Source organism: Talpa europaea (genome assembly GCF_964194135.1).
Source record: "Talpa europaea genome assembly, chromosome: 10".
NCBI classification, from domain to species: Eukaryota; Metazoa; Chordata; class Mammalia; order Eulipotyphla; family Talpidae; genus Talpa; species Talpa europaea.
The window spans coordinates 108,426,312-108,438,711 of record NC_140077.1 but is presented as its reverse complement, the minus strand read 5'-3'; the positions used below and the strand labels follow the sequence as shown (position 1 = coordinate 108,438,711).

Genomic DNA, 12,400 nt, shown 5'->3' with positions numbered 1-12,400 from the left:
ACAAAACTCAACCAAAACTTGCGCTAGAAATCTGACTGCAGAATTGAGGCTGCTAGATGTGGAGGGGAGATAAAAGTGGAAACAAAGGGAGGAGGGGGCCAGTGGCTTAGGGTCTGGGGCTGTGGGTGCGTGAGGCGTGAACAGATTCCCCTAAATCACACACAGTGTTGTAAACCAGTGTTACCTCAATACATAAGAGGAAAAACATAATAATAATGAAAATGTTCTTCATTAAGGAAAAAAAAAGCTTAGGTGTTTCTAGCTGTATGAATTATGATCTGGGTGAAAGAGACACTTTCAGGGTGGACTGTCTCAGGGACAACAGATCGGACACCCACCTTCTCGGATAAGGCATATGTGAAATCTCTTCCATATTTTCACGGCACCAAGTCTCAGGGAAGTCTGGGTGCAGCGTTCAATGTTGACAACCACAACTACTGTGCCTGCCTCTCTGGGGACTTTGCTCTAATGGCTGTCCTTCTTCCACACAACTTGAGAGCTAGCTTCAGGGAGATTCCCAGAGACATAAGTGAAGGGAGCTAGGAGTCCTGGGCTGAGTCAGAGAGCTTCCATTTTGAGTAGTGGGTCCCAATTCCAAGACCTGTAATCAGGTCTAGAGTCTCTGCTCCAGACGGAAACTCCAAGGCTGGGTCAGCCAAAAGGCCCACGATATTCTCCTTCATCTTTAGTAACAACAGTCAGGGGATCCCCAAGGAGTGTCGGTGCCTGTACAACTGGCAAAAAACCATCTTCAACTTGGGATAGAGTGTCATCCTATCAGCCAGCTTTAAAAAGTTGTATACTTTTGGGCCTCCCCTGGTGGTGCAGTGGTTGAGCGCTGGGCTGCAAGGCTGAAGTGTGGGTTTGATCCCCGGCCGCCAGCGAGGGTCCCACATGGCACACAGACCTCTCCTGCTGCACCCACTGCTCCCCTCAGCAGTGTACTTCGTCAGTCTGCCTGTTCTGTTCCCCACTCTGGCTCTAGTGAATTCTCTCACCCTCCCATGCTTCTGACTGTACCCAGTGCTTGTTTAAATAAATAAATAATTTTTTTTTTTTTTAAAGTTGTATACTTTCAGTTTGGGATCATAAATATGGCACATGCCTATTCTAGATAAACAATACAGAAACATAATGGAAACAGTAAATTTCATCTTTTTTTTTTTCTGTTAAAAATAGAAAAGGAATATTTGGAAGACTAAGTGGTATTATTGAACTGAGGAACTTAGTCTTTACAACATTGAAATGGAAATCTTGGGAGAAGTACAAAGACATCAGAGACCGTGTTCCAAAGGGAAACTTTAGAACATGGTGTGAAATTTTCAAAGAAATTGCCACAATCCACTCACAGAACTCCTGAAATCCCTCATTCCCAGCAGATCAGAGTTAGACAAGGCTGCACTGTTGTTATCAATAGTCCCCGAAATCCCAGGGGCTGAGACAAAGTCATCTTGCAACAAGCAGTCCTCTGAGGGCTGGATGACTTTCCGGGACAGCTCCCTCCAAATGCTCATTCTGGGGTCCAGGTTGTTTCTCTTTCGTGGTTTTCCCATCTCCATGTAAGTCCTCCAAGGTGCCATGGCAAAAACAGGGCTAGCAGGGAACTAACCTCTGCTCCTCCAGTTTCAGCCCAGAAGTGCCAGCTCCCAGCCTACTGGCCAGAAATAAACTTTCTTTCTTCTTTTACTTTCTTTTTTTTTTTAAGATTTATTTATTTATGCATACAAGAACTGGGGTACAGGCCAGAGGTGCGGGGGGAGGGGGGTGAGAGGATTCACCAGAGACAGAGTGGGGAACAGAACAGGCAGACTGATGAAATACACTGCTTGGGGGAGCAGCGGGTGAGACAGGAGAGGTCTGCCGCGCCATGTGGGTATCTCCGCGGCCAGCAGGGATTGAACCGGCGCTGCAGAGGCTACAGACAGCTTCACAGCGCTGCGCTCCAACACCTGCGCCACCAGAAAGGCCCTCTTTTTTTACTTTCTTGATTGATTTCACCATTGGTTTACAAAATTTTCTAAGTTTCTGGGGCAGAGTTTGACACCTTGATACATGTCTATTCCACACAACTGTACCCAATACCAAAGATCTGGTATCATTCACCACTATAAAACTGAACCCCCTCAACCTATTCCTCCCAACCCCATTCCTCTACCTCTCTGGTGACCACATTTTGTTATTAGAGAATAAGAGCCATTTTTGTTGAGTTGTGTTAACTACCCTTATTCCACGAGTGAAACCATTTGGTAATTTCCTTTCACTTTCAGACTAAACCCGCTTCCCCAACATCTCAAGTTCCATCTGTGTTGCTGCAAAAGGCAAGATTTCTTCTTTTTAGGTAGCCAAAGCGTATTTATTGAGTGCATATACTGGTAGCAGCTGCTCTCTGTCAGTGGACACACGGGTTATTTCTGTGTCTTGGCTACTGTGAATAGGGTTGCACCACACACAGGGGTCGCACACGTTTCAAGTTAGCATTTTCATATCCTTTGAATAAATAAAAGAAGTGTAATTATTGGGTCATATGGTAGTTTAATTCTTCATTTTTTTTGAGGAATCTTCATACTGTTTTCCAGAGAGGTTATACCAATTTTACAATGCAATAAATGGTACCTCATCATTCTAGTTATTGGAAAACAGCATTTTGAATGGCCGGATAAGAGTTCATCCTATGTAATTATAATAATGATGAGTCTATTGTAGGGCATTTGTATTGTGTCTCTTTTTCTTACAATTATTATATATAGCAAGGCTTAGTAGTCTTTATGTAATTTTTTGTTTTCATATCTGATCATATCTTAGTAGAATAGCAGGGTTAAAGGATTCAGAAAATTTTTAAACTCTTGAAACACATTCCTGAATTGTGTGCTAGAAATGTCGGGTTAATTTGTCCTATCACCAGCAATATAAAAGACGTGCTTAATTGCACAAGCATTACAAGCCATCTTCAACAACTCTGATTCCTCCACATTTGAACCTGGCGCATCTGAGCCTCTCCTACCAGCACGCTCGCCCACATTACTGTAATTATCAGAGTAGTGACCGGCCTCTTCCATTAAAATCTAAGGCTCTGGGGGTCAGAATGGGGCGTTTGCAATTGTATGGGGGAATATAAAAATAAAATTTATTATTAAAAAAAAAAAAAGAAAGGAATGGCAGAAGATAATGAAAATATTCAAAGAAAAGGGCCTTCAACCTAGAATACTTTATCCTGCCAGACTCATTCAAAAGAGAAGGAAGTATAAAGTGCTTCACTGAAACCAAAAATTAAAAGAAAATGTCCAATACTAAGAAAATGTCCAGACTTGAAGTACTAAAGGAATTATTTCAAAACAATGGCAAAGCAAATCTAGAGATAATATATACCTAAATTATAATATGTTGAGTAGTAGGGAAGAAAAATGTGGTCTACCAGATCAAGTATGATGGCAAGTCATCATAAACAAACCTCAGAATAACCTTCAAACAAAAATCAGAAAAAGTATCACGTGAGACAATAGAAGTGGAACTTGTAACATAAAGGGAGATGTAAACAAATTTAAAAAGACCAACTGAAAAATAATTAGAACAATAAAATGGCAAACACATTTACATCTCAATACAAGTGGCTTGGATTCACCAATTAAAAGGTATAGAATGACTAAATGGATTTCAAAACAAAGTCCAACTTGCTGCTATTTATCTATGCCTGAAGGCTTTCCAGAACTTTTCTAGAGTTGCACACTTGAAAATTGTTTGGAGAGCGAAGCTTTAATGTTCTCACCATCAGAACAACAGCAGCAAAATGCAAATGGGGTAAGGTGAAGAAAATGTAATCTAATATTTCACAATGTACACATACATCAAATCACCACATTGTATACCTTGTATTTAAATAATGTTATATGCCAATTATTTTTTAATAAAATTGGGAAATGTAAAAAAAAAAAAAATCTAAGGCTCTGGAACAAGGGACGATCAATACCTTTTCTCGACATGTATTCCCAGCACTCTGCCCAGTGTCTTACACATAGACGGAACACAATAAACATTTGTTATAAAATTACAATGAAAAGTGGCAAATCTTTAGTGCTTTAGTGTTTTGTGCTTTTTTAATATTGATATTGGCTGGGTTGGGTTTTGGGTTTTTTTATTTTTCATGTTGATTAGACTTGGATCCCAGTCCCTCTCTCTTGGCAGGGGAGAGACTGCTGTTCCCCAAACCATAAATGCCTATGTGGCAAATCTTGCTGTTTGCATGTCATATTACACAGCTGCAAGCACACAGCAGAGACCTCAGGCCTGTCCCGGCCCCCCGGCCCCCAGATGCCAGTTATAGGGGGGAGGGGCCGACCCTACATCCAGCCTTGCATGCTAAGCTGGGAGGACAGAACTTGCCTCACGGCTCTGCCACTCCATGTCGCCATCGAGTCTGGTGCCCGTCACACCCAGAGTGTGAGGACACTGCCCCAAACACAGGCACCACTTCTGCTGCTCTGGCCTCTGCAAGTTCTCCCAGAGAAACGCTGCTCCCGCAGGCCTGGGGCTGCTGACCAAGACCTCGTTAGATGGCAGCTGTCTAGCTAGTGGGCATCAATCCAGTTCCCTACCATGTCTTCATGGAAGCAAGTCAGGGGAAACCAAGACTGGTGGTGTGGATGATCTTCAGTTAGCGACCATTAGAAACTTGCCTTGAAAGCAGTGGGATATCTGAGGGGTTAAGGCCTTCAATGATAGAACTCCTTGCTTATTTCTTTGTTTCTGTTACTGAAAGGAGCTGACAAGATGGAGTGGATCTGACACTGAGAGGAAAGCTGGGGCACTCTCATGAAATGCATGGAAAACAGACTAATGAGGATATCTTCCCATGATCACTAAAAATGGGTAGGGCAGCTACTAGGGGAAGATGTAATCCCTCCAGGTCAGACCCCCCAGAAAAGAAACTGACCTCCTGCAAGGCTCCCATGGATATCAGCTAGTCACAGTGCTAAATTCACTAATCTGGTCAAGACAAGGGTTGGACCCAGATCCTACATCCATGGAAGGAGGTACCCCGTAAAGGTGCTTGTGATTTTATCCACCATGAACACTGATGAGGTTAACCTTGTTGACCTCCAGCCGAGCTGCACCTGCAACACCTGAAGTCCATTTCCCCTGATCATGTCAGGGAAGGGGCTGGTGCCACAGCCAACCAAAAATGCTGGCCCAGGAATGGGCACCTCAGCACAATGGAGTCACAGCTCAGCCACGTGATCAGAGCTTCCCTCACAGCCCCCGGACAGAGTTAACCACAGTCCAGGTGACTTGTTGCTCTAGGGTGGGGAGTCTTTCTACAGGTGAAGCATCTTCAGACTGTACCCGGGGTAGCAGGCACGGAGGGGTCATGACCGACAAGCACCCGCAGCAAATCTTCACTCAGAGTTGGCACCGGGCCTCCCTGTGATGCACCCTGCGCCCAGTGCACACTGCAGCCCCGTCTTGCTTCAGGGGTTACTGGCTTTGTCCTGCAGCTCGTGAGCTGAGAGTAGCAGGAGGAGGTAATCCCGTGTCTTCACCCCCCAAAATAACTGAGATTTCAATTAATTTAAATTCAATAAATGTAATTATTGAATTTTATTTGCAATCTGTATTAAACCATCATACAAAACATGTGTTCAGCGATTTTTTGTTGTTGTTTCAGACTCCCGCCTGTCTCCAGATAACAATATTGAGAATGAAGTTATATTTAAAGGGAGATTTCCTTCAGAGATCATTGGGGTGATATCTCAGTTATAGAGATTATTAAAAATTTTCATAGACGGGTGCTAAGATAATGACAGCGTGTGTTCCCTCGCCCTTGACATTTCCAAACTTGGGAAATCAAGTAAAAATGAGAACAAGGAGGGCTTGAAGAGTGTGGGGGGACCCCACATGGCACAGCACGTAGCCCCTGGGACATGCAGGGTGCTGCGGAGGTTGTTTCTGAGACTGACCCAGGGAGCCAGGCTGAGCGCTGGGTGGAGGACCTCTGTGTACAATACTGCGGTTGGGTCCGTACGTCACACCCCTTTGCTGTTTAAACTCAATAATTTACATTCTTCTACAACAGTGTCAGGTCTTTTTCTAGACCGCCCATAACTTTCTGGTCCCCGGATTCCAGGCCCCCTGTAGGATAAAGAAAATATCAGGCTTTTCTGCCCTTCCGCCATCAGGATAGATGATGGATCCTTGTCCTGAATGCATGCCTGATGGCGGGCACCTGGAATAGGGTGTGGGCATAGGTAGATGGGATTCAGCTGAGGTAAGACTGTGCTTTTAAGGGCAGCGTCACGGGGATGCCAGCAGCAGCAGCAGCAGCAGCAGCAGCAGTAGAAGCCGAAGCAGAAGCCGAGAAGCAGCAGAACGAACGAGAGAGAGTCCAGATAGAGTGAAGACTTGCTTCACCCAGCCCCCCAGCCAGCACCCCTGCCTGCCATATGCCTGGTGAACCCCAATAATAAACCTGCAAAACTACTGAGGACTCTGACTCCCCCTTTACCCGGTCTGCATGGGATCAGAGAACCTGCACTGTGTCCAGTCCTGCCTCTACACCCCCTAAAGCCCCCGGCCAGCATCTACTCACCCTCTTCCTCATGCAGCAGCCCCATGTGAGCGTGCGCCTCGGCTTCTCGCCGTCCACCGTCGACTTTGATCAGCTGTGCAACATTAAAACAGCGTTCATAGAAGTGGTTCCTCACCCACTTGTCTTCAGGATTACTGAAGTAACAGGCCAGAGCATACAAGTTAGTGTAGACATCTTCAAAGTACCCTTCGAAGAGAGAAAAAACATCACAGACTGCATTAGAAAAATGTGGCCTCTCCCTTCCATTGGCAAACTTGTGTTTATTTTCTTTTTTCCTTAAAAGCATGATTACTTAAAGTATCTAAATGCAAAAATTAATGGAGCCTAACTACTAAAACTGTTGCATTTAAAGTATATGGACATGAGAAAAATAAAAATCTTTCTGAAGATTTAAAACATGTTAGGGGCTAACATACTATAGAACTTGCCTAAGTTAGGCAAAAGACAAGATAATGACACCAGCAATGTGCTTATTCCTTTTGGAACAATGCATATGGGACATCACCAAGTATATTTTCTATTAAAGATTCGAAAAGAATTTAAATTCCAGGGAAAGCAATGGCAAAAAAGATAATGTAAATAAAGGAGATAAGATTTTCTCACTTTTGTCTTTTGCTGTAAAAATCCTCTTCATATTTTTTTCCAGTCATCAAAAAAAAAAAGCCTTTTGTAAAAGTGAAGTGCGATATTTTCAAAAAGTGGGGAATACCTATATTTATATAAGCTATTAAAATTCCATATTTAAAGAATACTTGTCAGCTAAGCTCTATATCCTATGGAAAACAGAACGCTTTCAGAATATTAAACATAAAGGAATGTATTTCAGGACAATTTAATATATATCCTGCATCCTTAATATTCTAAACAGACTTTTATCCTTATTTGTAGGTAACTTTCTTGTATTGTCAGCAGTATACTTCGAACATGAAAATCAATCTTATTGTTGCTTGTTTAGATCAATATTCATTACACTACCTTAAACGAAGATTCTATGGTGAAATTAATTTAGGAAATGTTCTTGCCAATTTCCCTTTTTCACTGAAACAGACAAGATATACCAGCACATTAAAGGTCCTGACAAGTCCTGCAATAGACTAAGCTGCTCAATGCCAATATTAATTCACTTGGTGTTTCTCAAACTTATTTCACCAATTAATTTTGTTTTGCTCTGTATAAAACCTACAAACATGCTGTGAACTCTGAGAACAACATATTTTGGATATCCTAAACAAAAAGAAAAAGAAATTTCTGCTTTACTCTTGACAATAATTTAAAGTCAAGTGTAAATAATATTTGAATTTTCTACTGATGGGGTTACCCAGTATCATTATTATCATCTCTTCCCCAGTCTCGTGGGGCACAACACACTGATCGTAACAATACAGATATATCTTATAAATGGATAATATAAGAAATGATATCAGGGACACTTTATAAATACAACCTTACTTACCATGAATATATGGAAATCACTTAGTAAAGAAAATATGTCCTCTAATTATACCATTCTATAAGACTTTAGTTATTATAAAGTTTGGAATTCATTCATGTTTGGAATTAGACAAACATTTTTGTTTATATGTATAGTTACTATTCATTCTTTAATGTAACAGTATAAATTAAAATGTTTTCTTCCTTGAAATAGACTATTTAGCATTTCAGTTTCTTTATAATTACAAAATGCTTTACGACAAGTTTCTCATATTTATGACACTCTGTGACAGTGATGTATTTGGCTTATATTCATGCTACTCAAATGAAAAGGCTCTATTTAAAAGACTTAGTGAATAAAATGAATTCAGCTTGAAAAAATGAATAATGGGCAAATTTTATCCTCATCAATTCTATTTTCAGTGCAAATATCATTTCAGAAATTGAGTTTGATAGTAGAATGTAGGTATTTTATAATAGCATTTTTTTGTTAATAACAATTAATTTCTTCAGAAATTATATGCAACTCACATTATAAAATTCACCAAAGGACTCTATTTTTGAACTCAATTAGGCAGTTAAACACTCTTCATAATACAAACGTGACCTCCTGTACACACACACAGAACAGTTCAATGGCTCAGATTTTTCTGTATCTCATGTTCTTAATTAAGTCAGACACAATCTGGTGGCAAATATGTCCTGTCTCCACTAGGGACGTTTAGAGACTTTCTGCTACCCTTCTGGTCCAGTTTGCAAGGCCCCATGAACTTTCCCCACTGTAGCATTAGATAATAAACAGTCATCTAAAACTCTTATTTTTCCCATAGAAAGGCCTGAATTGAAAAATAGACATCGTCATATTGGGGCCTGAGCTTTTCTCTCTTTGAGTCCTGTGCTACTTTTCACCCAAAAAGTTGAAGGAAAGGATGATTCAGAATATCAAATTTAAATATTCATTTCTAGGATTTCCTTTCTTTCCTTGATGATTCAAAATAACCACCTTCCAATGCCATTCTGTAAATGCTAGAAAATCAGTATAATTTCAAGTTACGGTACTCCTTGAAAGAATCTCCTCGGTGAAAGTCAATATTCAGGTTATGCTTATATAATACTATGGAAGGATTTAATTAATCATTACTGATATTAGAGATTTTAGCATGTTAGAAAGTTCTGGAAATATTATTAGGAACTATGCATTGTGTTTCCTGGCTTTGATGACATCACCAGGCCCCTCCCCGCCCCTCCCCCCATGTCTGGGGAGCCTCATGACTCACATCCCCTATCAGTTACTCCACAAAGACCCTGAGTTGTCTTCATGTTTCAAATTCATACATGAAGCAATTCAGTCTCCCCTCAGGCCCTGGCTCTGCTGGCTCTCGGGTGCTCCTGCCCACGCTCCACTCACCATTCCTCTCAGCTGCCTCCGCCCTGGTCAGGTGGTGGTACAGGTGGTCCAGTTTATCTGGCTGCTCCTCCAGGGGTCTCTGCAACCAGAAGACGGACCTACGTCTGGCAGCCTCCCTCAGGTCATCCCACTTGGCCATCAGCGCGAAGAGCTCCGTGAAGGACTTGTGATAGCCGTCTCGGAGCATGTCCACACAGATGTTCTTCTTGTACGAGTTCCGGTAACTGGGAATAGGAATTAGAACACTCATAATGTTGCTTAATCCTTTAAATCCGTGCAGTGTTTTTGTCCTCTCACAAAACACCACGCTGCCTTTTTTCCCTCACCGACAACTACCTTTGCTTCAATCACTTCTAATTGAACAACTTCAGCTTAATGAAAGATGCCAGGAGCTATCTAAATACAGTAATTTTAATGAAACTACATTATAAATATATTAGTTCCAGAGCTGAGCTCCCTTGGATAAGAATAAATAAGCGAGTTGGCTGATGTCTTAGTCTGTTCAGGCGGTATAACAAAATATTACCAACAAAATATTACCAGCTTATGAACAATAAAACTGCAACGTTCACAATTCTGGAGGCTGGAAATTTGAGATCAAGGCATAAGCATGACCACTTTTTGGTGAGGGCCTTCTTCCTGATTCGTAGCTGGCACCTCAGATGGTGGAAGGGCTGAGGGGTCCCTCTGGAGTCTTTTCTATAAGGTACTAGTTTTCCCTCATGAACTGAGCCTCTCCCCAAATACCAGCACCTGTGGGTGTTAGGCTTTCAACATAGGTGGAGGACACAAACATTTGGACATAGCAATTGATGGTATCCAAAAATACTTGATAAATTAGCCTTCCACCAAAACGAAACAATCAATAAACCAAGCAAAATTTAAACATGACAGTCAATACAAAAAATGCACATTCTATATTAAGTATTTTCACTGTATGTTATGGACATTCATTCGTTCGCTCATTTATTCTGTAGGAAATGTCTAATGAAATCTATTAAATATATTTTTAAATAATTTTCAGGTAGGATTAAGCTCATGGTTTGTTAGATTAATAATTCACTTCTAACTTAGTAATAAATCATATGCAAGGAGGTAAGGTAACAAATGAATCCTCCACTAACTTAGTCATGTATAACTATTGAGTTTCCTGCTAAGTGTCAGGTACTGTTTTAGGCAGTTTCAATGCCCTTGTATAGTTTGTATTCTAGTGGCAGAACACAATCAACAAGCAGGTAAACAAATAATTTCCAGTCATGAAAATGCTCTACGGGAAATAAACACAGATGTTGGGTAACAGGTGGTTCATTCGTCCACTAAATGACAATCAGAGACCAATAGAACTTTCTACTAATTATTTTAAATTTTTTTTTAAGTAGGAGACAAACAGAACAACTGACATGATGTAACATTAATAGTATAATAGCAACAAAAATTTCAGTGGGGTTGGAAAGAGCTTACGATAAGTTAGAACGCCCAAAGTTGAACCCCATTCTACCTAACCTTTTTTCTTATTTATAAAATGTGGACATGAATATACACCTGACCTACATCACAGAATTCTTCTAAGAACCAAACAAAATTATGTATGTGAAATGTGAAGTCTTGCACTATCGATTCTCAGCTCCTGACTAGCAATAGATTCATCCATAGAGATTTTAAAAACAAACATGGAAACCCAAATGCCTGAGTCCCACCTGCTGAGAATTCCTATTGAGTAGATGGTCAGGTAAAAGAACAGTGAAGGGGACTGGTGAGAGAGAAGTTTAAAAAACAAAAGGGCAGGATGCCCCGGATCAAAGGGTCAGAGTCATGGTGTAGAGCTTGGACTCCAAGGCAGAAGGGAAGTCAAGGGTGGAGTCAGGAGAATGGTGAGAATGCATTCTAGAAAAATCTGGGGGGAATCCCACTTACCTGCTCCCTCCCTACTGGCAGCCAGATGAAGTTTCCCCACTGTGATAGGTCTAGTCCATCAGAGGATATCACCTACCTAGGGCAAAATGTCAGAAGCCACCATTTTGTATGAGACCCTAAATCTGAAATGGGGAAGAGAGAAAACAGTAGCAGGTGTTTGTTTGCCCCATGCCCCAGGTGAGCAGAGAACTATGGAGAAGGAGGTCGTGAAGAGCCCTGTCCTCCCTGGAATCTCCTTCTATACAAAGTCAAGGTAGCAGAAGTCACTGTATGGGATTTCTCGGAAGAAGAGGCCCAGAACCAGCCTACAGTTCCCCATCACCCCGAATGGTACGAGTGGAAGGTCATAATAGTTTGGTCGGCAACATGTAGGTCACAAAATGGAAAGAGATGGCTGGTAACTCTACCATCATGTCATCGGGTCACAGCAAGGGGGTACTGTATGGGCTGCCCTCTGGGGACAGGAGGGCACAGCTGTGACTCTGAGCATAAGTGGCTGGGGTGGGAGGCTACTGAAGGAGGTGGACCAGCATTTTCCAGTGCTGAGAGAAATGGCTGCTAGGAATGCATCCAACTGCAAGTAAGACGAAAGCATAAGAAGCCTAACACAGGCAGGGGCTGGCCCGTGTTTGGTGACCTGGCAAATTCAAGGTCCATGCCTCTGGGACCATCTAATCTCTCCTTCATGCTTGTCCCCCGGCTGGTCTCTGGAGGGCTGCTGCAGCTCCAGACAGCATGTCCACCTTCAAGGCAAGAAGAAAGGAGAGAGTGGGTGGCACCCACTGTGTCTTTCTCTGGGAAAGACACCTGCTAGTGGGTCTCCACCTTGGTTCCAAATGCCCTGCCTGCTCTTAGGCACACGGCTGCCCAAAGAAAAGCTGGAGTTACGTTAGCTGAGAAGAATGGATGCTACACATGCAAGTTCTGTGTGCATCACAAGGTCCTAGATCAAGATCTGAAAGTAGATGCTGACAACCCCCCAGGCTGGAGTTGCTGGGATATACTGGGCAGGATACCCCATTAAATTTGAACATCAGGCAAATAGCAAATGATATCTTCGTGTTAGT

The 12,400-nt window shown here is 42.0% G+C and overlaps 1 protein-coding gene across 1 annotated transcript in view; it reads right to left on the bottom strand.

Moving 5' to 3' along the window:
• TTC29 (tetratricopeptide repeat domain 29) overlaps positions 1-12,400 on the bottom strand; it is a gene marked incomplete at both ends in the record, with an annotated part of 162,481 nt that overhangs the window by 128,704 nt on the left and 21,377 nt on the right. The window contains 2 exons of the mRNA XM_084245598.1: positions 6,581-6,766; positions 9,420-9,643. Coding sequence (XP_084101724.1) covers positions 6,581-6,766; positions 9,420-9,643 — 410 coding nt within the window. The remainder of the gene's footprint in view (positions 1-6,580; positions 6,767-9,419; positions 9,644-12,400) is intronic.